Raw genomic sequence first — 26,092 nt, forward strand, 5'->3', positions numbered from 1 at the left:
AGCTTACGTCTCGTTTAACGTTTAAAGCGACACATTAACGCCTGCAACCATTGTGTTTTATACGAACCTCGCAAACTAATATTAAACACGTTCTCTTGTGATACCTGCGAAAGTATTCAGTATAATTTCCAGTAAGATTTTTGCGGACAGTCTGATCGATTTCACTTACACTGTGTGCTGAGACTGAGACTTTTCACCTCGAGCAAAGCTCCGTCGCACGGCCCTAAATTACATGGCGGGCAACTGAGCTTCTTGTATATGTACGTGTTAAAACACACGAAAGGACTCCAAAGCACACTTCACTCTAATTGGGCAGAAAAACACAAGATTTTCTGGCACCAATTAGATGCCAGAACGACTGCGACCGTTTGGAACTAGTCTTGTAAGACAATGTCGCCAGGGGCTCTTCCGCCCTAACTTAAAATCGACTCACAGCCCCTGGGTCTCCGAGGATGCATGCCCATTTGCACACAAGCGAAAATATTTAGCGATTTTTATGTTTCATCTTGATTTTTGAGTTAAAACGTAATATGCACCTATCGCTTTTCTCGTCGGAAATAAGTTCTTTAATTAGTCTTTCACTGGAGCTTGTTTTTTGGAAAAGATGATTTTTTAAAATTTACTGCGTATTGTGTTTGCTTTCTTGGTTTCTCCAAAATTTTGACTTTTCACAGGCACGTGTTACACGTAAGTGTCAATGGGTTTAATCTAAACTGAATGAATTTTTGGGTAAAAATTTTTAATATATGTAAAAAAATTTTATTGCAAAATTTTCACTTATTGGGAGCTCCGCTTTTAGGCTTGGCTAAATCTATACTCTTTATTTTCTCAGAATTAGATTGGTCACCTCAGACAAGACTTGAAATTTGAATGGTTGTTTTGTTAGCATTCCATTCTTATAGACTGGGAAAAATATACCACTTGGAGCAAAAAACAGTGCGATTCGTGAATGAGTCGCACTGCTTAGAGCCAATCAGATTGCAAAAAGTACCAGTGGGGTATAAATCAAATTATTGACTCACTATCATACGCTCACAGCACTGGTAGCCACTTATGTCCAGCTTAGTCCACCCCGTGGGTCATATCTTCTTACTTCTCCAGAGGATTCACCAAGCGGCTGTTTAAAAAGTAATTCTGTATCCTTTTTCAATCGCAATGAATTAAACCTAGTGTGTGATGGTGTTGGGTATCCTCCAAGAAGTTTCCATCAAACCATTCTAAGCAATATTAGTAATTTATCTTTAATACAGTTCTACTGCTAAAATCCATATCTACAGTGATAAATTTCCGGGCTCCATTGCTAAAATATTAACGATTTTCGCGGCACTTTGCCACATCAGGCGATTTACAGTTCTGTAACTAAACACTGAATCCCCCTACCCACCCACCCGCGCGCCTCACTAGCTGCCGATATGTTTGAGCTACGTCTGCAACAAGTAAAACTAAAATCGGAGTCTAAAATTCAGGCGAAATAAAACAGTTCTAAGTCAAAACCATTTGATTGGCAAAAAACATATATTGATTTTAATAGTTAAAACAATTTCTAAATCATACGTAAATAATTATTTTAGTAAGCCAGACAACGGCACATAATGCTAGAGTACTAAATTCGAAAATTAAAGCTATCTATATAAATATTTACAATTATATCGCATGTGACTTTTAAGAATATCTAAAACAACGCCCTTTCACTCCCAAAGAGCAAGTTTTAATTCTTCACCCTGTTTGCCTTACATTTCTAAACATTTCAGCCCAGTAAATATTTTCCTTTTCTCTCTTCGATCTTCCCGTGACAGTATGTATGAAATGTATTTCTTGGGGTGAAAATGTTAAAAGCAAGAGAGGATCCCGTCTTATTGAAGGTTAGAACGTTGAAACCCCAAATTCGTCCTTCAGACTCGTTTGTTCTGCTAGCATATAACCGACTCCAGTCTACAACCCAAACGACAACCAAAAAATACACAGTCGCTGAGTAACCTCCCCCTCCCCTGTTGCCATACCGTTCTGCGGTAAGTTCACCAGTAGGATCTTCGTAAGTAAAATTAGTTCAGTTTCGCAACCGCCAGAGACAAGACTGTCCCTTGGATTAATGTAGGGCCGTGGATTCCTTTTTTGTTTGTTTGTGGTAGGGGTACTTGATTGCAGGCGACAGATAGCCACCCGCTGTAACGCCCGATCACAGCGCGAATGAGGCGATATTAATACATTTAACAAGACAAGGTTTGTTGACCCGACAATAAATAACGAAAACATTTCAGATACGTATATTTCCCAGATTGTTTTAGTTTCAAATTGACCCATTATTTGATCTGCTTTAGCAAGACTTACACCATGACGTCATTTTCACTTCGCATCTTGAATTGATGCTTCTCGACCCTTCTGACTTGAGAAAGGACTCTGAATTTCTGTGTAACATTTGCAAATTATAAATTAGAGCGAAACTGGATCGGCAAAATAATAATCACAGCCAACGACAGTAATGAACGCAACAGCAACCCAGAGTAGAGAAATTTGACCGGCCTTGCGTGCAACAGATTTTAAATAACCAAGTCACAACTTGTTTTAGTTTTGCATCTGATTTGTGTCAAGGATTGCGCGAGTTTCCTCGATCAATCACAAAGCAGAGCGAAGCAAAACCAAAGCAATTCCTGATTATTCTCGATTAAAATCTGCTCCAGAGTAAACTCTCCTTCCATCCCAGAACAGCCCTTAGGCTCTTGTATGACGTCAGAGTGAAGCACTAGTATATTATAATTGATTAATAAAAATAATTTTAAGACTCAAGTCCTTTCCAAAGCAGCGTCGTGAACGCCGTCATCGCTCGTATTCTCTTCACTAACTGTGCTTGGCTTATTATTTAGCTCAGTGTCTGTGTTTTTACTCGATTGAGTTGCCTCGCTGTTTGTTTCACCTCCACTGTGGAGGTCAGTATTCTCAGAAAGCGTTCTTATTTCAGAATTAGAACTGTCCTTATTTGACGTTTCAGCCTGAATTGCTGAATCAGCGCCGGGTTCGTGAGTTTGGTTTGGTATGGCACAAGGTTTGCCAGTAGCGGCACAAAACACCTCGTCTTGTCCCACTGACATAACAGCTGGATTTGGCGGCGTCTCGCTGTTACGCGAGTCAGTATTTCCTGATGTTGTCGAGGCCATGCCGTCCTCGGCGCTCTGTGGTAATTCCATACCTTGTGAGGCCTCGATTTGCTCTGTATTACTACTGGGAACTTCTTTATCTTCGTTAGATGATTGAATTTTAATATCGTCACTTGAAGGTTGACTATGTTCATCACTGGAAGATTTTTCACTCTCTGATTTTTCTTGTGTAGTTGACGGCTGGTCAGCTTGTCCGGCAGTTGGATGCTCTTTCTTATCTGTGATCAAGAACAAAACAAAATGACATCAAAAGGCCGTTTACACGGCAGAAAAATCGGGTACGGACGTGTCAAAAAAGTAGTACGGACTGCATAATTTTAGCCGTTTACACGGATGATGTTTTACCACGGGTCGGACAAAAAGAGGCATAAGGACCAAGTTAGCAAGGCTGCGTTTACACTGCAGTTTTTGGGGGACCGGACCAATTTCTTGCATGGGACTACAGTATTTGGTACAGCTGTGTGCTGTTATCGAACATGCGTACCGTATTTACTCGAATAAGCGCCGCGGTGCTTATTTAAAAATTGTACCAGACAAATTTACTTTTTCTATATTTTTATTCAACGGTACACTTTCTATCTGTCAATTTTCCAATGGACTGATGCTAAACTGATAGTAAATCTAGAATTACGAGAGAAATTCATGCGGTGAAAAAACCCCGAGCGTTTCATAACCCGAGCAGAGAAATACAGTCACTTTGAACTAAAGAACATCACATTTAAAGAATATAAATTGACGATGCTGTGTTAAAATTGTTTTATAGTGTTTTTCCTGGTTATACGGAATTCCTCGAATAAGCGCTGCATCGGGGGTGCGGCGCTTATTCGAGTAAATACGGTATTTCTTGTAAAAAAAATGGTGACGCGTGATGCAAGAAATTGGTCCGGACCCGTGTTTTTTTCTGGTTTGGGGGCCATAGACGTCTATGGCCCCAAAACAAGAAAAAACACGGGTCCGTACCCATTCCCCAAATCATGGTACGGATTGTTTACACGGGCAAAAATGTCAGGTCCGTACCCGATTTTTCTGCCGTGTAAACGGCCTTTTAGAATCAGTTCTAACATCAGAAGCTTATAACCTTCATCTAGATCATAAGCTTCTGCTAACATCTACAACTGTTAAGTTCAATTAACTAATTCAACCATGATATGTTCCCACCGATAGCGTAGCTCCTTTTTTTGTACATGAACCACACACAACCCAAAATTCCTCTATTGCTTCTGACAAAGGGCTCGAAACAATTTAGCTATATCGGCTCATTTGATAATACCAAAGTCTTTTGTGATACCCCCTCCAACGCAGCACCACAGTTTCTTTAGAAACTTACCCCCTAAACCCAAACACAAGAACCAGCTCGCGGGCTCACAAGACCTCTTACCGTCGTGACGACGGCAAGTAGTCTAAAATAAGCGGCGGCTTGAAACCGGCTTTTATTAAAACTGCTGAGCAAGTTGACACGAAAAAAAGAAAAGATCAAACAGCGTCATACCTGATGTTCCTGTGGCTTTAGAAGCTAAACGGACTGTAAGCCGTTGATTTAAGTCCTCCATTGCAGCTATGGCGTTTTTCAGTATGCGTCCTTCCTCGCTGAACAGAAGCACAGCTGGTATTTTCACGTCATTGTTAGATCCATCACCAGCCATGGCAAATATTGGTTGCGTATCACTCGAGCTGCCTTCGTTATTATCTGTGTAGAGAAGCAACAAAAAGCTATTTCAATCATGAGGATTCGACCGTTACCAACGACGCATAAGGTCGGGCGGGGGGTGGGGTGTCTAGCGAAGAGATATGTAAGTGTCCATGCTCTCGAGCCACAGAAGAGAAACTCCCCCCAGTCTGTCTCGGTTGGCTCTCTTGATTTTGTTTGTTCCTCGTGTCGTTCAAACGTCTGGCCAAGCTCGAAATGTAACACCTTTAAACACCATTTCGAAGGTTTCATCAAGAACCTTCCCACCAATGGAAAAAGACCAATCGGCACTGTGCTTTGGAATTTAGTCAAAGTCAACGCCACCTCATCTTGATTCCAGTCCAGGAGCTTTGGGGTGGATTTTAATCAGAACGTACCTTGGGGATAAATATATATGCTTAAAGAATCTAATGATACGCTCTTATTTCATGGACAAAGATCACTTTAATAGCAAAAAAAACAACAACAACAACAGATACTGCTTCGGCTTTAGATCTTGTTTGCCTTCCACTTCGAGAAGATTTCATGCCCGGAATACTGAGTAGCCTCATAAGTGTATTGGGTACAGATCTTACCAATGATGATCACACCAACTGCACCTGCAGCCTCAGCGTGGCGAGCCTACCAACAAAACGTAACAAGTAACAATGACCAACAACATGAAACCTTAGAAGATTTGCCATGGATAGTAGCTTCTACATTTTAAGGAGGAAAAAAAACTGAAATCAGACACTGCGGAGACGTGAGGTCTCGAAGAAAAAGACTTGTAAAATAATAATAATAATAATAATAATAATAATAATAATAATAATAATAACACAGTGAGGACATCCGCGGAAAAAAAAGTTCCGTTCGCCGTTAAAGCTAAAAGTAATATTGGTGGTGTCAATATTTCCATGGCAAAGCTTGTATTATCTCTGTCCCCCAAGTTTCTGTTCACTACCCATAACATGTATGCCTGACTATCATAACGGGAGAGAAAAGCTCATAGAACGACTCACAAGAAACAAGCATCATTACTGTTCTTTGGGCCCAGTTGCTATAGAAATGTACACTAAGCAATCGTTTATGAAAACAAAGGAGTGTTAGGTAACGACAAAAAAAAGACATCATTCTGCTTCCATGACTTAAGGTAATGAATAGCAAAACAGGAAACTACATCTCCCTGCTCCTTCATTTTTTTATTTCCTTTGTACCTTATCGATGAACATGCATTCGCCCCTTTCCATAATAGCAATTCTATGCTTCAATTCCTCTACATTTGAAATAGAAGAACACGCCTTGATAGGCTCAGCTATAGAAACCTCTGCACCCATCTGAAAACAATATAGAAACAATGCCGCTTGAAAGAGATCGTATATAAAAACGTATCTATCAGCTTTGCTATTGGTGAGTTGTACGATTAGTTTCAGGAATACATGCAAAAGTTTCAACAACTTCCAACAAACAAAACCCAACTACAACTTAAAAGACCAAAGGTTGCAAGAGAAAAACCTCTCATAAAAGTATAGCCAAGCCAAGAAGCAGGGTCCATTAAGTCACTGTTTCCTGCCCTTCGCTAGAAATTCCATTATTCGTGGGGGAACCCCTCGGTCCCAATAAGGTCCCCCTCCATCCCCGGTCCTTTTCCCCGCGGGCACCCCATCTCCAAATCCGCCCATAGTTACCCGCTGTTTCTCCAAAGAAACTGGATTTTACGACCCCCTTGAGACTGAAGGAACGAGAAGCAATTGGATCACGGTTGTGGTACTCACCCCTACATCTCCTTTGCTCAGATCCAGACCAAAGTGCGCTGGACAAGCGTTGAGAACCACATCTCCTTTGTAGGGAGCAGACATAAGCTGAACCACGCGAGGTTTTTCTTGAACAGCTAAAGATGAACGATAGTCGCAATGATTTGAAAATACATCATGGAATTGAGTCACGAGTCATGAGTAATCAGTAAGAAATCAGAGTCGTAACACCATGCACATTTCAAGTAAAAGTAGATAAGTTTTTATTCGAGAAGTTATTTCGTATCAACCTGCAAGATACTAATTTTCTGGTGGCCCTTCGATACTGTTGTCATTTTCCTACACGCCCCCCTTCGTTAGATTCAGGAAAAATTCGTGCAGTCAGTCAAGCCTATTGTAAATACAACCAATCCAGTGTACGCTACAGAAATTTGAAAAAGCGTCTTTGGATGAGAGGTTTCCCTAAATTGAAGATGACGGGTAGCCCAATTATGAAAGGATTCTTCCGTGGCCAAAGTTTCTATGCTTTAAAAAATAATGATCCTTCCGGGAATTAGATCCCCAAAAGACAGGTTCAAATACAACAGTAATTTTATGACATTGTTGCAGTTTTTTTTCACGTTCGACGCCGGTTGCAAGTACCTACTTCTCCGAGTTTTATAGGTTTATTATGTTGTTTACGGTGACCATGGTTTTCGCTCGCATCTAACAAATTCCAGTTGAAGCCCCAAACTTAGTAATGGTTAAAGTGTCTAGGACTAAACATTGTTATACCTGACTCATCATTTCGCTGTTTTGCCAATTCTATCATCTCTTGCATGAACTTGATGCCATCTTCTGCATCACGATCTGACTCAGCCTAGTCACAGAGAAAAGAGAAACAACACGCGATTACTTTACGAAAAGCGATAAGACATGACTGTTCCTCATGGCCGATTAGCAGGCTACAATGTTTGTTTGAGACCATCGCAGGCGATTACCTTAGATCTTAGCGTCAACATGACTCTTTTAAAAGATGGAATGATTTTCGCAGTGAATTATAACTTTAACTGCCTCCCGGTTAGCTCAATGAATAGAGCGCTGGACTGTTGTGCGGGAGGTCGAGGGTTCGAGCCCCGGCCGGACCAACACTCAGGGTCTTAAAATAATTGAAAAGAATATGCTACCTTTCTATAACATCAAGAAATGAATAGATATTTTAGTCTTCTCGGATAGGGACGAATAAATGGGGGTCCCGTCTCCTGCAGGGTTATGGGTAGGAGACGTTAATTTCCCACGCACGAGATTACTGTGTGATGGATGTCCTCCCCTGGGGTGGGATGGGTGGGTAACAGGACCCCCGTTGATACCAGTGTTTACTACACTGAAGGGGCTATCCTGTATAAATATGTTTACTACTCTACTAGAACGGCTTTTAATCCTCCAACCCTTAGTGACTAGGCATCTAATTTCTCTTTACAATATCAATACAATTTTCACCCTGAATCAAAAAGGTTAAGGTCACGAGAACAAAGTGAATGGTCATCAACTGAGGAAACTGTTGATTGTTAACCAAATTCTCTTTGACGGCACGGCTTAGGAATTGCATAAAGAACAGCATGGAGAATATGCAAACTGATGCTGGGTGTACAGGGTTAAAGAAGTCCGACAAAAATTTGGTTGAACTCTGAAGGAATTTGACTCTTGTGTGACCTAGCAACCGCGTTGTGATACTCTGATCAACTGAACCATTAAGTCACTGAACTTTGAAGCAGTTCGATTTTAAGTGCGTACGTTTCCGTCATTAAACGAAACGTCATTAACCGATTCCGTCATTAAACGTGCGTACGTTTCCGTCATTAAACGATAACCTCTCTTATACGAAAGTACGAGTCTTTCAGCGGTCTCCTTCCAATGTTAGTGGCGCAACCAGTTTTTTAATCTTACCGTTGAAGCAGTTTGCATGAGTTTTATTCTGCCATCTTTGGTTTGAACTACAGTGATACCCATGGCCTTGAGAACGTTAATATGTTCTTGATTTCCAGGAACAAACTGTTCAGCTCTCAACCTTGGAGGCCTAAAAAAAAAGAGAAAAAGGCATAGGATGAAAAACAAGAACAACCAAGAAATAAGATATTGTTTCTAACAAAAACGCATTGTATGACAACTAGATGTTATGCACGCCCACATATCACGGACATGCGAGATATTTTACTTTTCTCACTCTCTTTCTGTACTATCCAAGATACAAGTGGCGACAATTGTTGCATAGTTAAGTCTAACGGACCAAGAGAGCAATTACTATCGGAGCATATCCCATTTTCTGTATTGTAAACAGAACAGGAGTATTGCTACTCTCGAGCTCAGATAGACACTGAGAGAGCGATACGCTTGGCTCAAGGACAGAACACATTAACTTAACCGGGACTCAAACCCGGCTCTCTTAATATGAATCCCAGTGCGCTAACTGCTGGACAACTGTGTCTTCCACTCCCAACTGACGTGAAAAAAGAGCCAGGAATGCAAGGGCTTTAACCACTCAATCACTTACTTGTTCGAGCTGAAAGCAAAAGTCTGCTGCGGCTTCTTGTTGGGGCAACTTCCCTGCGCTTGAGCCCTACTGTTGCGTCGCACCTCTTCGGCAAACTTAGCAGTTGAACCTTGTTCGTGTTGCGTGGCAGGACATGTGTACTCATGCTCATTGTCTGAGCTTAGGGTAAGATTGTACTTCAGTTCCTGCGAAAAAAGACAAAAATCTTCAGGTCTCAGAACATTAAGCTGGTCGACAAATCAATTTCATTATTTTTGTTCCAGTGCCTGTAACAACATAAGGAGAAGGGTTCGCCAAAAGAAAGGCTAGCTTTTTTTCCAACTTTTTTCGAGTTTGAAAGCCGAAAAACCATATTAAAGAATGAAGCGTGTCAAACTCAAAGGGAATACCAGTAAAATAACCTCAAGCGCGGCGACGAAGCCACAATTGGTTTTGGTTTTACATCTGATTGGTCGGGAGGTCGGTGCGCGTTTTCTAGAGCAATCACTTCGTATATCAAAGAAAAGCTAATGTAATCCTAAATTACTTTCGACAGCAAGTTGAAGATTACCCTATATAAATAGTTAAGAAGGTTTGGTAGTGGCACAGCCATAACGGGATGTCAGCTCCGCTTCAAGTTACATGTTTATGGACATAAATGCTGTTAGCTTTCACTGTGACACCAATACATCTTCGCTTGACTGCAGATAACCAACATGAAGCAATAGAAATTTTAACTATCAAACTACTCCTCCATGCTTTATAGTAACTTGAGCCTGTGCTTCTTAAAAGGATTGTACAGGTCGCTCTTCAATAAATCCTCAAAGGAACCCACTTAATTAAGAGTCCCTCTTTCACTTTGAATCCCAAAAGCCTTCTGAGTAACCAGCCAAAGGTCATCACTCCCGGAGCAATTCTCAACTGAGTGGCGAAAGTGATACAGGATTGCTTTGTTTTAGCTTTACTTCACTCTCACTGGTTCAGAAAAAAAATGCGCCACTCTCCAACCAATCAGATGCAAAACTAGCACCAATCACAAATTGGTCGCTCGCGCTTTCCCGCGTTTTCTCGCGTTTTCCCTTTAGGCAGTTTAGTTGATTTGACTTTGAGTTCTCATTGGCTCTTATAGGTATTTCCTTTGTTCTTGATTACCAAGTAGTGTTTACCTGAGACGCTGATGCATTCACAGCCATAGTAGACAGACTAAGAGGCAAGATATGTGCCTCTGTTGTAAAAATGAACTGGTTCATGTTGAACACAAGATCTTCTTTTTCACTGAATAATAAGAACAAGTATTTGAACGTCTCTGCTAGAACAAACGAGTCCATCCTAAAGACAAAATAAATCATGGCAAAATTAATGTCTGTAATCTAACTGATTGGTAGTTTAAATTACTTGATAAAAGACACCAGTACTTGTAAGAAATGGGAGTAAAAGGATTCTCCTGGAAGGGGAAGGTGGTTTCCGAGAAGGCCTTACGCAAGTTAATGCAGGAATGTGCGGTTTCACCCCCTAGACTTCCTTTAAAGGTGCGTTCTGGAGAAATTTAATTGGATCGTACGAGCAAAACACTGACACGAAAAAATGCATGAAAGCAAGAAGAAAGTGGCAAAGATTTATGAAAGTTTAGTGCAAACCAGGCATGGAAGCGTGTTTTCAACAAATGTCACCATTGTGCATAAGAGCTATTTGGATCTTCCTGGCATCTGTGGGCTCTGTCATTGTCAAATTTCCACGCCAAAGAGCAGGGTTATTTTCTTTCACCATGTTCTTTAATGTACATATATATCAGATTGAGCACAAAAATGCTCAGGTACACTTCAATAGCCTTGTCCGTGGGAGTTTTGCATGTAGGTAGGTTTTGAAATTGAACCAAGGAGACACTACATGAGTAAAGAGCCATTCATCAAGCATAATTCACTTCACCTGTCTTCATGGCTCAATGTCCTGACATCTCGAAGAGCAGCAAAACCACAGGGCACCCTGGCATGTTCATTGATCTTTCTTACTAAATTCTTTCCAACTTCAAGGTAATACGGGTCTCCTGTAGCCTATAGTGAGGTTTAAACAATGTTACAAAACATTTTTCTATCTTATTATGTTAATAGTAGTCTATGCTTTTTCTGTCTTTTTTTTTCTTTTTTTCAATGGGCCTCACTGGCTGAGAAGAACGCCACTCAAATGTGACATCACAATACAACCTCCCTCCTCCTTCCCCCTTCCCCTTAAACTTAGTAAAAAAGAAAAGAAACCAAAAGTTTATTTTCTCCTTCATAGCAACAGTGTCTTACCTCGTACAAGAAGTATGTGCTTTCTACAAGCTCAGGTCTAAGAGGATGCTGCCCCCAGTGAACCTCAAAATCTGTAGTAAATGCCTGCCAAAGAAAATGTATCATCGGATGAGGGAATGAAATTATACCAAACTTGAAATGAGATTCAATGTGTTTATGTTTACTTTTATGAATGTACCTCTGGTAGAAAGGTATGCTTCTTTGAGACTTCATACAACATCTGATGTGTTTCAATGGCCTTCTTAAGGTCACCTTTCAGTACCTTAAAGAAGATTTAGAAAAAAGAATTGTTACAGCTCCCATTCAACCTTGAAATCACATTTCTAGTGGAAACAAAACTTCACAGAAAACAGATTTACTAGAACTGATCACTGCAAACAGTTAACCAAAATTAAAAATCCATCTTATGGGTTGAAAAGTTACCTGAAGTCCTGGCCAGAATGCTTGCAATGCATCCATGTAAGCATGTGCTGTTCTATCAGGTTGATGCATCTGAACACTTAAGAACAATGGACCTTGATTGATGTATTGCATTATTGACTTGTAATGCTGTTGGACAAAAAAACCAAAAACAAAAACATTAGTCATTCAAACAGAATCCCTCACTTTTTTAAATACTGTTGTTGTATATAGTTTAACTGGAGGACAGATACCATCAAAGACTCAAATTATCCTATTTATTTTTAATACAACAAAAAGAAAACACCTAAAAAAAAAACTTAAGTACAAATCCAAACATACCGGTACAAAAATTAATTTGGAACAAGAATTCAGTTTATCTCATCACAAAAGGACTCAATATTGACTTTATTACTCTGATGAAGGACTCATGCTCGAATGTAAGCTTTACAAAGACTAGTCTTTACTGTGGCCAATTCAAATCATCAACTCAGTTGATAACACAAATTTAGCCTGTAATACCCCCCACTTATTACACGACTCGGGAAGTCAGAGGGCCAATAACTAAAATCAACTGATCAAAATGTTCCATTGCCGGTCAATATTCTCTCAGTATTGGACCGGGCACTGTCCCAAATGGTCCTGAATGATAATGCACTTGTGTCCCTTTGAACTTCAGTCATATAATAAATCTCTTATTAACCAAGCTTGCTCGGGACTGTACTGGAAGAATATCGGCCCTCTGTCTTTTTTGTACAGACCTCGCTGCGCTCACGCCGTACTGTCAAGACCTCGGGCCGATATTCTCCCAGTATGACCCTCGTGCTTGGTTAATAAGATATATTTATGTAGCACTACAGTTTATACTTAACCCTAATACTGACTCATTTAACCATCCAAAATCATCACTCCTTCAATATTTTCTACTGATCTTAACTTTTGTTATTAGTAGGTAAAAAAAAAAAAACCAAAAGAACAGATCAAAACAGTCTTAGTATATGATAAATCTTATGTCTCACAAACCCTGTTAAACCTCTCCAGGTATCTGTCATCTCCAAGAAGTATGTAGGCTTTCAAACAGTACTCATAGTATGAGTCAATACCAGCACCAACACTACTGTCTGTTTATAAAGAAAACAAAATCAAATAGACAGAATGTAAGAACAAAGTAAGCAGCTACACAGAAAAAATAACACCATGTGCATTATGAAAAAAAGCATAGTTTCAAAATTTTATCAATACTGAAACAAATTCAAAAGGAACAACTGCATCAGTGCAAGTAACAAACCCATGGGCAAGGGTGCGAAGGGTAGGGATTGAAACCATAGTACACACGTATATGATTTTCATCTATTCAAATTCATTGTCATCACTTTCACGGATTTAATACAAACCAACATAATGACCAGTTCCCGGCTGACTTGTTAGCTCAGTTGGTAGAGCATTGCACTGGTATCACAGAGATCATGGGTTCAAATCTTGTATGGGCCTGAATTTTTTTCAGGTCTTTTTTTCAATACTACATATTAAGTAGTGTTCATTACTGTGAGGATAGCATTCTTACAGGTAGGGATTGGTTTGCTACATGCAAGTTAGTTTTAAAACATTTGTATTAGTTGATGTGCAAGTCTAAACATATGTTGTCACCAGATCTAACTGAAAGAATTAACTTATCATTTATACTTTTGTTTATTCATGAATAGCATATATGAAGTGAAAGTTACCTCTCCGAACCCAGTCACCATTATGAATGTTGATAACAGTGCCAACCAAATCACTAGCTCGACTACGATGGATCCAGATTGCCTCCATAGCTTTCTGGGCCTTTTGCTGTTCATGAACAAGAAAATGGAGACTCAGTGTCAGTTATCGATACAAAATAAATGTTCCTAAAATGAAATGCAGGATCAATGCAAAGAACCAAGAAAATATCATAATCAATTGACAGGATATTGAAGATGTCAAAGAGTTCGTGTACTTGGGGGCCAAAGTCTGTAGAGAGGGTGGTGGCATGAAGGACTTGAAGAACAGGTTATCAAAAGCCAGAGGTGCCTTTAACAAACTAAAGAAGATCTGGATCTCTAACAACATCTTGAGGAAAACAAAACTGAGGCTGTATAAAACTCTAGTAATGCCAGTGTTACTCTATGGATCTGAGACATGGAAGATGAACAAAGGAGATGATAAAGCAGTGAATGTATTCCATAATAGGTGCCTTCGAAGGATCCTCCGAATCTGATGGCAAGACCATGTCAGCACCAAAGAGCTACTGGAAAGGGTAGGCATGAAGCCACGAGTGCGGAAGTGATGTCTCGTAGATGGAAAATGATTGGTCATATTCTTAAGAAAGATCATAATAATGATTGCAATGTTGCTATGAGCTGGGCGCCAGAAGGTAAAAGGAGAAGGGGAAGACTAAAAACCACTTGGAGACGTACAGTAGAGAAAGAAAGGCATGAGGCAGGTTGGAGGTCGTGGGAGGAGGTGCGGACAGCAGCAACCAATTGAGAGGAACTCATGGAAAAGCTCTGTGAAGGCCCTATGTGCCAAGAGGCATGAAAAGGATTGATGATGAAAATGAAATGCTATGGCTATTTTTTTCATTTTTTGTTTGCTTTAATGCTATTCAGAAAAGGAGTTGTACATGTTTGTCCAGTTTCACAGGACCAATTTTTTTCTTTTCATTTTTAGGTCAATTTTTCTTAAGACTGATTTAAATTCTTACAAAATGATTTCATCAAATTCATTTGAGAACTGGTTTACTATCCATAAGAAGTGCAGATTATTAAATCTGACACACTTTCAAGCCAAACTTAAAAAGGCAAAGATTCAAATCACACCTCAAATATTGGATCCCCTGTGACCCTAGACAAGGCACCAAACTCCATGATCATTGTTCCAGCACAAGCTGTGCAGGTGTCTGACTCACTGCCAGTCCCTGATGATGGATGGTGGATGCCATACTTGAGGTTTACCTGTAGATATGTAACAGGAAATCATTAGGTGAAAAACATGACTCCCATGAGTGAATGAGGTATATATGTCCAACTTCTTCTCGCAATAAGAATGTCATATCTAGCAAATAGGCATGGTTACAACCAACATCATATCAAAAAGATCCTTCACTTTTCTCTGATAAAAACGAGGTGAAATCTCAAAGGTCACCACACTTCCAGCATTGCTCTTCTATGTAACTGTTTGTTTCTCAGAACAGATATTGTATGCAGACATGCAAATGTATGATGGCCCAGTAGGGTCACAGTCCAGTTTTAATTTTTGACAGTCCAGTTTTATTTTTTTTGACAGTCCAGTTTTATTTTTTTTGACAGTCCAGGTTTACTTTTTTTAACAGTCCAGTTTTAATTTTTGACAGTCCAGTTTTATTTTTTTTGACAGTCCAGTTTAATTTTTTTTGACAGTCCAGTTTTATTTTTTGACAGTCCAGTTTTGTTTTTTGGGTCACAGTCCAGTTTTATTTGTTGACAGTCCAGTTTTATTTTTTGGGTCGCAGTCCAGTTTTATTTTTTGGATCACAGTCCAGTTTTATTTTTTGAGTAGTCAACAGATCTCTCTCGATGTGTTGCATGTTGCACGTGTTGTTTGTTTGGTGGCCATTTTGTATAATGGACACTATTATAAGACAAACTGTGCGGGAGGAACTGAAGCGCCCCAATTCTATTGAATCAGAAACAGTGTCTTCTGTTAGCTAACATAATAGTGGCCAAAATGAAGAAGGGTTGGTCTCGGCAGGATCGACACTGAAGACATTTTCATTGCAAACGTTCAACTGACTATCTGGTCTTCTGAACTGAATACGGCATGGCAGTAGTGGTAAAAGCAGTTCAAACAAGAAGCGGAAAATTGAAAAGCAGCATAGGGTACAAGTAAGATGGATGCATTATGACCAAACTAAGGAAAAGTTTGTTACTGTTGGTCAAAAGAATGGTGGTGGCAATTGCTTTATAACATATACTGGTACAGATCCACTGAAGATGGAAGAGCTTGTGGAGAGGGCGTGTGCGTTGTTTTTTGCGGGTGGAAAGAACAGTTTTGCTGGTCATATAGATGAAATGAACAAATGGATCTGTGACACAACGGGGGTGGCAATTTTCGATTTTCCTGGCAAAGGAACTGTGGAAGACTACCTGAAGAGTACTGGATTGTATCCTTCCTCCACTTATTTTTACCTATGCACCCAACCCCGACATCTTATGGGTGATGAATTTGAAGACAGCAATTACGTTGAGGCGACGAACACAGACAACACATCACCCACAAAAGTAAGTTCTGTCACAGTATCAGTAACGGCATGTACTACTAAATCTGATGACAAGGAGGCGTGCAATGTCTGTAGCTGTTCTTTTGAGAAAGGACAAAACTGTCTCCGTTGTGAGCAGGACCTTGAGTACCAGCAAAGTCTCATGGCCGATTCAGTTGACACTGAACAACCTGAAGAGTTTCAGCCCGAAAGCATTCAGGCAATTGATCAGTTGACTTCCTTTATTAGTCCAGTGTCTGTGCATGAAATGAGAGAGCTCCGTTTGGCCCATTTTCAACGAGACTCTTGTCACCCAACTGTGCAAAGTCAAGATAATCACGATCAAAGGCTTGTTTCACCAAGTGAGGATGAAGTGTCCCCTAGCACTGTGGACGGGTCTTGTGGAGTGCTTGAAGAGGGAGGTTATGTCCAATTACGTACAGTTGGTATGCCAAGAGAATCAGCTGAATGCATAGTTTCAGAAAATGGTAAAATTGCAGGGCAGGTGCTTTCACTAACAGTTCATCGTTCCTGTATTTGTAAAGATATGATTGAGCATTTTAAAGATGAGAAAATGTTGCAATCTGAGTTAATGTTTACAATTATCAATGAGAGGGGGCAAAAAGAAGAGGGTGTGGGTATTGGAGTTTCAAGAGAAGTTTTCTCTTTATTCTGGAAGGAGTTTGCAAATAGCATGACAATAGGGGAAAGAGAAAGAGTACCCTTTGTGAGGCATGATCATTTCATTAAGGAGTGGAGAGCTATTGGTCGAATTTTAGTGAAGGGGTTTAGATCAGTTTCCTACTTCCTTTTGTTCTTATCAAAGGCTTTCATGTGCTACTGCCTGTTTGATGCAAGTTCCTGAAGGCATTGTTCTTGATTCTTTCGTGAAATACTTATCTCCTGTCGAAGAAGAGCAGGTTACAAATTTTCTTGGAAAAGCTGACTTTGCAGATGAAAATGATGATTTGTTTGATTTCCTAGAGAGATTCAATTGTAGGTCACAGGTCAGTCCAGAGAATATCAAGAAAGTGCTTGTAGAGATTGCCAATCAAGAGCTGATACAGAAGCCTCATGTCATGGTTGCCACCTGGCAGCCTATTGTCCAAGAGCTGAAACAGTATCCACAGTTTCAGACCATTGCAGGTATTCAAGGCTTTTATGATAGAATTAATCCAACAAAAAAGAAAGTTCACTTGAAGCACAGCCAAACCCTAAAGCAGAACGAGATGCGCTAAAATTTCTGCAAAGATACATATGAGGATTAGACAATGCAAAACTAATCCAGTTCTTAAGGTTCACAACAGCTTCTGATGTCTTAATTACCAACAAGATTGAAGTTTCCTTTACCAGACTGGAAGGTGCTAGTTCCAGACATATAGCTCACCCATGTGGGCCGCTTCTGGAATTGCCTTCCACTTATTCCAATTTTGTTGAATTGAGACAGCAGTTCAATAATATTTTGGAAAAAAGTAGCTTGGAAAAAAGTAGCTGGGAAATGGACATTATGTGAGTTAACTCCTCAAGCCACGTTGTCATCATGCAAATTCACACTTGTGACTACATGTAGTATTAAATATTTCTTATAGTTTTACTTTGAGGATGGGAAAGGCCTCAATGAATTTCATACTATCAAATTGTGAGGGGACATTTTGTTTAGAACCTTGATTTTCTTGCTTGATTTGTACCTGTTTGTGTTAATTTTGGTTATAGTAAGAATTATTTGCCTGTTATTGACCAAATGACCTATTGTTGTGTAGTTTCCTCTGCAACCTTTACCCAAGGAGGGTTGCATGGCCCTGTGATGATGATGAATAAGGGCATTTATTTATCTGCTCTTGTTGTCTTAGCTCAATTGCCTACTTTTGGTTTGGCTCTTTGTTTGTTTTTTTTTACATGTTTTGTGTAAGGATTGGGAGGGAAGCAATGCTAACCATGAAAAGAATTGACTGACTAAAGAATTTATTTCCCAAGTCAATCCTCTTCATTATGTCAACTTTCTTTCAGTCCATACTCTGAAAAAAACAAACAAGCAAACAAGACAGAACAAACATTGTTCTGAAGCATTGTTATTTTTTCTGCATGTGACAGGTTTTCAATCTTGAGATAGATAGCACTGTTTGTAATCATACCATATGTACTCCCTTATGTTCTTTGCGGTTCCCTTACTGTAATCATTAACACAAGAACAATGCCTCACATGTTGAGTTAAGTTTGTTCATCAATTAGGTAACTAAGAAGTATGTTATACATGTTCAGTTCACATTTGATTAACTGACCCAATTCATTTGCCTTGTTGTCCCTTTCCAGTTTATGTGACTATCACACAATGCTTCAGTTAAAAATGATTTGCTGCTTTGAAAAGGCTTAAGCAAAGTAAAGCTTGAATATTCAGGAGAGTTAGAGAGGGGGAACATGAGGGCAGATGGCTTGGTGCCAGTTCTTTAGGACTTTGGTTATTAAGTTGTCAGTATGCGCTTGGACAGAATATTCCAAGACGTGTATGCTATTATTAAAGGATATTGAGATTTTCCAGTGTTTGTGTGTTGTTTTATTTCATATCATAAGCATTCTGTTTTTACAGAAAGAAGTGCAACAATAATATAACTCTTGGTAAAAGAGCAGGCAATGAAGATGTTTTTTAGATAGATTTGCAGAGGAAAGATAATAGACACTTAAAAGTACCTCTCCTCTGTACATCTATGCAATTACGACAGGTCAATTGAACCAAGGAAGTCTGGAAACCTAGCACTGCATCAGAAAAGCTCATTTGTTATGTTAACCTGTCAATCTTTTGAATTAGTCACAGATAGAGATCAAGTCCTTCGTTAACATCTTGTGGTAAGCTCAGTCCAAGAACATTCATAACTGTTAAAGCAAACTCCTCAAACTCTTCACTAAAATCAGCGGAACACATGGTCGAATTATCATTAAACTCTTTTAGTTCATGGAGATCAATGTCTTCTTTGAAGTCCTCTGTGTTGAAGAGGTGGGGCAGGAAATACATGCAGTCGGGTTTTCCTCTTGGACCACTGCTGTTACCAAATTTGCTTGATGCTATTTGATGTTGATTCCACATTTCAGCAACTTGATAAAGCTCTTGTCTGAATATGTTCATGAAGCAAAATCGAATACAATCTTGGTGAACAGGGTCAGAGCCATTAAAAAATAGGCCCAAGTCTGACAAATCTTTGAAAAAATTTATCCACCAACCAGGGCCACCTTTTACAAGTTGGGACCAATAGGCTTCAATTCTTTGGTTTGCTGTTGATCTGCCAATGACAAAGCATCTCTCACCGGCATTGTCATCGTGTGAAGACCTAAGGTAAGTATGGATTGCCTCAATGACGCTGTTTTCAGTTCCATCATCCGATCTGATCTTTCTTGGTACACCACCTGACTGCTTTACAGCGTCCAGATAGTATTTTGCAATCACTTCTGGGTTTTTGTTTGTGGAGCCCACCTCCAGCCAAATAAGCCTTCTTGAAAAGCCATCAATAAATCCATGCATGCTGAAGCCATAGGGCTTTAATTTATCGTGGCCATCGATATGCCATATGAAATTTGGTCCTTTTGAATGGTAAGCCCTTCGACGCAGCCTCTTTTTTCGTCTGCTATCCACGCAATCAGGATCGATTTCTCTGAGACACCTCATGATGGTTGCTCTTAAAATCAACAATAACCCCTTCCTTTCTTAGCCTAGACCACATCTTACGGTATCCCACAAAACAACCACTTTTCCCAAGTTCCTTCTCAATGGCATTCTTCAGTTCATCATCAGATATGGTGGATCTTCTCAACAGGGCTAAGGATCGAAGACATCTTTTCAGGGTTGATAAACTGATAGCTATGTCATGGAGTTTCAAAAATTCAAGTATTTCCAGATTGCTGTAGCCTTGTTTGAAGTACTGTGATATAAGTTCCAACTCATTTCTGTCAGAATTATCACTGTCGCTCATGCATGGCATATATGTTGGTAATGGCATTTTTTACTTTTGTACTTTCGAATCAAAATGGCGGAAAATTAAAATTCCCGCCCTTTCAGTGTACAGTAGATGAAGGTTTAATCGAGGGAGATCTGGTGACTACTCAAAAAATAAAACTGGACTGTCAAAAAATAAAACTGGACAGTGACCCAAAAAATAAAACTGGACTGTCAAAAAATTAAAACTGGACTGTCAAAACATAAAACTGGACTGTGTCCCAAAAATAAAACTGGACTGTGTCCCAAAAAATAAAACTGGACTGTCAAAAAATAAAACTGGACTGTCAAAATATAAAACTGGACTGTCAAGAATTAAAACTGGACTGTCAAAAATTAAAATGGGACTGTGACCCTACTGGGCCATCGTACAAATGTAAGGATATTTTCCTGTACAATGCAAATGTAAGCTACACGTGTTGTATATTTGTCCTTCAAAAAAACCATCCTAGAAACTTCCAGATCACTGGAATCCTCCATAGTACCAATTATAATATACTTTCCATTTTTCATTTGCAGTTGTTGGTAGAAATTTTGTCTTAAAAAATGTTCTCATTATGTTTGTTGGATTATAATACAGTGGAACCTTGATTATCCAGACTCTTAGACAAAATATTCTGGATAACCAAGGGTCCACATAATCAAGAATATGAATCTTAACGAGGAAAAAAAATCTATTAAATTAAGAAAGTGACATTTAATCATGGAACAAAACATTTACAAGTCACTTTGAAAGAAAGTTACGGTCTTCAGCTTTACTGTCTGTTGTACATGTGTGTAATAACAACCACGCCAAATGAGCCAATTGAGCGGTGAAATCTTACTTAGCAACAAAATAACGCCAATCAGACCCCATTCGAATGTTGCTCAGTAGTTACAACACATAAAAGCACTGCTTTCGCTTTTTGAAAGGGAAACAGGCTTGCCTTTACTTCACTTTTCAATGCTGTAGTTTTGAATAGAAGATAGTTATGAAGCTTGATGATGACTAATAAAATATATTACCAAAAACTGGATCATTGGATAATACAATTCAAGACTTTTTATTGGCTTAGCCATTATGGTATAAGAGCCAATATATACCATAATCTACAAATATGGCAAGCGTACGCATCAGCTTAAAATCAAAAGGGAGCTAAAAATCCGGTTTTTTCTACAAAATAATAATTTCTTGGGAGAGTTTTTAATAAAACAGTTATTCCACTCGCGCTTGTTGGATATGAGATGATTATAGCCAACTCTGCGTTACGCGCCTCGTTGGCTATCTATCATCTCATATCCATTGCGTGCTCGTGGAATAATTGTTAAATATTCATGACAAAACTGGGACCAGAGAAAAAGGTAATCAAAGATAATCAAAGATCCCGATAAGCGAAGCCTGGATAATTGAGACAAAAATTGACACAAACTACCAAGCGAGGTCTGGATAATCAAGACACAAACTGACATAAACTACCATAAATGGAATGTACGTGTAACTTACTCGAGGATAAGGCATTCCAGTGGAGGTGTTGAAGGCTGGAAGCAGACGATAGCCAATTTCCTTTGCCATGTCTACTAGTTCATTGTTATACCACAACATGCCTTTCTTTGAATTCTTCAATGCCAGTGCAGCAAAGTGACCACCAAGAAGACCCCTGTGCAAAGATAAACATAATTAACTTGCCAGCTCTTTGTTTGCTAGAGTTAACTTCTCTGTAGTAGGAATGTCAAATTTGAGGGACTGACCCAATGTGCCTTCACAAGTGAATAGCATCTACTGTCTCCTTACTGTACTAAAAGTGAATCAATCATTTAAGGTTTGGAAAAAAGGAAAGGAAACAGTTCGTCTACTACAGGCATAGGTGGAGACAAATATTTATAAGTAAACAAAGGGTTCACAAATTACTCTTCTGTCTTGGTCAACTTATGATCATTAAATACAGCTTCTCAGATAGTTTAACATATAATGTGCATGGATATTTTGCAAGTTGCATGGTATTTCTTGAGCCCTGTAGGGGCAAGTAAAAATATGAGCAATGAGCAAAATGTCTACTCATATTATACATTTAAAGGGTTTGACACTAACTTTTCAACTTGTTAGCCAAGTGGCTAGTGACATCTTAGATGTTTATAGATGTTACGACAATTTCAGTTTGTTCACTAGCCAAACTGACTGGTGGAAATTGAAAACCACTGGTCAAAACTGAATTTCTACTAGTCTCTGGCTAGTGGGCTACCATTAGTGTCGAGCCCTGATTAAAACAAAGAAAAGGGGATTCACCATTCTTCTATCATTTCATTTTCTAGTTTTCTGGTTTTGAGATTTCAAAACTTCAAACGGTCTTATCTGAGCATCATACTGATTGCATAGACCACTTTCATAAATGGCTGCCGGATTAATATTCTTCTGTTTAAATTTAAATTAGCCCTACTGGCCTCGTTCTCCAATACAAAATTAAAAAGAATACATTATCTCAAGTGAGGCCAGTAGGGCTAATTTAAACAAAAGAATATTTATACGGCAGCCATTTATGAAAGTGGTCTATAAGGTGTACTTGAAAGAAAATAAAACCGCACAAATGATGACCAAAAAAAATTAATGTGGGCTTTGAAGTTTGTTGCTGAAAAATTGTCTGAAAAACAGAATAGAAATTGAAGATCATACAGATTGTTTCTCTCCATTTTTTGTCTTGTTCTACAGTGTATTACTGAAGCATATTTTGTGTGTTCCATTGCCCTCCTATAGCAAATTGACATATAATAGTAGAATAATTAATATGTGTCGATGTACAGTATCTTTCTTACCCCAGTACTCTTATGTTTGTTTCAAACACTGAAACTACCACATCATTATCAAATGAAACATCTTGAATTACGAGCCTTACAGCCTTTTCAAACTCCTCCACTTCTCCCAAAACCTTGAAAAAGAGAGAAATTCCAAAAGAGGTGTAAGGTCAAACAATTACAAAAATTACAAAAAAAAGAGAAATCAGAAACAAAATTGCATTGAAGGAGACAAACTACTGAACAAGAAACTTACTGCCAATGTGTCCAATGTGTCAATCAATGTCAAGGAAAATCTTAAAGACAAAAGATTAATCATAACCTAATTTTTCATTTGTTGTTAAGCATCAAAATGTATTAATTCTGGCTCTAGCTACCAGTAATTGATCCTGGCTAGCTGACCTACTGCTAGATAATGCTATCCACTTAATAGACTGCTGCCTGGTAAATACCAACTACACTATACAGATACAATGTAAAACATTTCAATAGGAAAAAATACATACCATGCTCTCTCAGTATGAGTTCAACAAATACCCAGACAAAGTTTGACTGACAAATTTTGCATTACTATACTACTGTGATTAGTGTTACAAGATGAGCAAGGCCTAGCCTCTCTAGTTTCTTCCCAATATCAAGGCTAGAGTGTTAATCTGAGAAATTATCCCACTGATGTATTTTACCGAATTCTTGGCGATCACGGTAGCCTGCCATTATGTACACACAAACAACATTTTGTTCACTTGACTGGACTAACAATGTAAATATCTGGAGAGGTGCTGAGAATGACAAGGCTACAAAAGCACCTTGTCTGTTGATCAAGGTAGTTTTTCTTTAGATTTACAACAACAACTAGTCACCTATGATCAAATTCAACTTAGTGTTTACTTCTTGAAAATTTTAAGACAGAACATATATAATAAAGACGTACACTGCAAAAATTAACTCACTTTCCGAGTGCATCGTCAACATCTCCCCGACTTGTGTCTACACCTCGTACACGACCTTTACAGCTGAGTGGCATAAGCTCATCGGCAGGATATGCATGGTTCTAATAAGAATACCAAGGTAAGATGTAGCACTTGGAACTGAAGGGCATTAATTATTCCCCATTACAAAAGAGTAACTCATATTAAAATCAGAAAATTCTGCGAAAGTATTTAAACTGATTACAAGTTGATTGCTCTCAAATAAACCTCTTCATGGATTTATAAATAATCTCACAATTTCTTTGCAATCATGAACATCACCAAAACTAATTTAAAAAGCTGTGTCATAAAAACAAAGCCATCAGTTTTATAAACAACTTTTCAGAAAGTTATAATACACAATTCAACTACTGGTTGAAAAATTTTTCACACCCAGTGCATGAACAAAAAAGCTGAGATCACTTTTTGTTCAAATGACTGATTCCTTGAGGTCCTTTTAAATAGAGTGGCAATACCTCTAAACATTTGCAACTAAACAAACACCTTTCTGTTCAGACTGCATGGCAACAAAACTCTTTTGAGGACTCTCATTCTACTAACACTACACAAGTCTTTTATAAGAATTGTATCATGGAATAAAATCTTGCATTCTGATTGGTTAACGAAGCATGGTATTTAGTATCGAATTGCAAGTTGAAAACGAGGCTAAAAGTTTCGAATCTACATATATATAACAACTATAAGTAATGCTGTTTTCTTTTTTCTTGTTTTTATTAAATTATGCCATTCAAGGAAAATCCATTAATTGATTTACAAATTTTGCATTAAATTGCACGTGAAAACTGATTTCGCACTCATCACTTTGTGATTCATGCAATATCATGTGCAATTTAATGGGGAATTCCCTTGTCAATTAATTAATTTTCCATTACTACTCTAAGCTCATCAAGGTCATGACATTGCTAGAACATCTGAGCAGAACAGGTGAAAGTTCTTAAAACATGTATATGGCCGGTGGCACTTTCTTCTGAAGAGCACAATGAAATTTGCTGCAGCTAAGAGTTTTCTCTTCCTAAAAAGTCCCAACAAGGATTTCCTCCTTAAAACTGTTTTAATCAAAGGGATTTTTCATATCACAACAAGATCTTGCCACATCTTGGTAAGATATTGATACATTCAAAAATAGTTTTCACCTCCCAGAGATATGGGAAATCCGAACATTTCTGAAAGAAATATCAAATCAGATACTGATATAATATGAAAATTGATCCCTCTGAATTTCATATCACTTTAACTGAGCGATCTTTTGCAGTTCTCAATTTACTCTGCAAGTTGTTGCACTCAAAGTGAGATCAATGTTATTGTAAAGTAGCATTTAATATGTAAAACAGCAAATATGTATTAGAATAGAAAATAAATATATACCCAGCTGTTAATTGAATATTAAAAACAAAATTCAGTTGTTGACTCCCGAATTAAGCTCAACTCTCAATGCTTAACTTGTTTAAAATCATGTTCACCAATAAAAGACCAGAACAAAATATTTTAATAATATACCTTCCGAGATTTCACTTCCGTCACAACAGTTTACCAATATAAAATTATATAACTTGACTTTCTTAGATTCTTATCTACCATATCGCTATGGTTTTCGTGACAAAAGCCAAAGGCATTATGAATTTCGTTACGGATTCCGCTCAATCTGTCAAAAATTTACACGACTCTTAAAAAGTAAGAAGTTTCGCAGTAAACGTGATAAATAAAATAACACGCACATGCACAACTTGTACTATGCATAATATCTACTTAATACAACAAGTCCCTCGTTTGATTGAAGCCCCCGAAAAATGTAGACGAGCAATGAAGTTGTAGGACAATAACACATCAAAATTCGTATCTGAGATCGTTTGCGTAACAGTCGTGTAAGGCCTATAACAAAAGGTAGTTGTGTTCGAAATAAATACTAACCATGTAAGAGTTGTAGGCATGGTGAAACATTTCCAACACTTTAACCCTGTAAAAATTCAGTAAAATATTACTCTCATGTCCTTCAAAAAGGCTGGCTTACAAAACTGGCGGCTTTAAGAGGCAAACCAACCTCATCGTGTGTTTCTCCTCGGGTGTCATCGGGGAATGACTGGATTCGCCACCGGCATAAACAAGATAAAGACATGCAACCAACGATAACAACCCACACCAACTCATCACGACGAGCTGAGTGGACAAAAGTCCAGTCTACGGGTAAAGTGAAGAGTTCGTTGACCAAATTACATGGTTTCAGGCGTTTAGCGACCAGACGCGTCCTTTACATAAAACAGGCAACAGCCATTTTCTAACTTTCTGCTTTCGTGGCAAAGAGGAATTTAGGACTGGAAGCCAATGACGT

General features: G+C 38.7%; 2 protein-coding genes and 1 pseudogene across 2 annotated transcripts; 1 reads left to right on the plus strand and 2 right to left on the minus strand.

The window, feature by feature from the left end:
- Window positions 1-1,496: 1,496 nt before the first annotated feature.
- On the minus strand, window positions 1,497-26,069 carry LOC111332309 (ER degradation-enhancing alpha-mannosidase-like protein 3). Its single transcript, XM_022937619.2, has 22 exons — window positions 25,805-26,069; window positions 25,675-25,720; window positions 23,728-23,828; window positions 23,034-23,073; window positions 22,799-22,911; window positions 21,495-21,648; window positions 14,612-14,746; window positions 13,496-13,601; window positions 12,795-12,892; window positions 11,796-11,921; window positions 11,551-11,634; window positions 11,373-11,456; window positions 11,008-11,132; window positions 10,248-10,410; window positions 9,103-9,287; window positions 8,499-8,628; window positions 7,347-7,431; window positions 6,594-6,709; window positions 6,036-6,155; window positions 5,415-5,460; window positions 4,642-4,839; window positions 1,497-3,370 (listed from the first exon to the last, which is right to left on the minus strand). The coding sequence occupies exons 1-22, from the start codon at window positions 25,909-25,911 to the stop codon at window positions 2,781-2,783; spliced, it is 2,952 nt and encodes a 983-aa protein (XP_022793354.2). The 5' UTR covers window positions 25,912-26,069; the 3' UTR covers window positions 1,497-2,780.
- Window positions 15,395-17,698, plus strand: LOC148733428 (uncharacterized; annotated as a pseudogene).
- On the minus strand, window positions 17,977-19,828 carry LOC148733429 (uncharacterized). Its single transcript, XM_088756890.1, has one exon. It carries the CDS (start codon window positions 19,682-19,684, stop codon window positions 18,833-18,835), a length of 852 nt encoding a protein of 283 aa, XP_088613016.1. The 5' UTR covers window positions 19,685-19,828; the 3' UTR covers window positions 17,977-18,832.
- Window positions 26,070-26,092: the final 23 nt, after the last annotated feature.

Source organism: Stylophora pistillata, chromosome 4 (genome assembly GCF_964205215.1).
Source record: "Stylophora pistillata chromosome 4, jaStyPist1.2, whole genome shotgun sequence".
Taxonomy (NCBI): domain Eukaryota; kingdom Metazoa; phylum Cnidaria; class Anthozoa; order Scleractinia; family Pocilloporidae; genus Stylophora; species Stylophora pistillata.

Bases quoted from the DNA above. Each gene is read 5' to 3' on its own strand.
- LOC148733429 (XM_088756890.1), bottom strand. From the start codon at position 19,684: ATGAGGTGTCTCAGAGAAATCGATCCTGATTGCGTGGATAGCAGACGA.
- LOC111332309 (XM_022937619.2), bottom strand. From the start codon at position 25,911: ATGAGTTGGTGTGGGTTGTTATCGTTGGTTGCATGTCTTTATCTTGTT. The intron at 14,747-21,494 runs GTAAGTTACACG...ACATATCTACAG, and splicing joins CTGGAATGCCTTATCCTCGA to GTAAACCTCAAGTATGGCAT. The intron at 12,893-13,495 runs GTAACTTTCACT...CTTTATAAACAG, and splicing joins TGGTGACTGGGTTCGGAGAG to ACAGTAGTGTTGGTGCTGGT.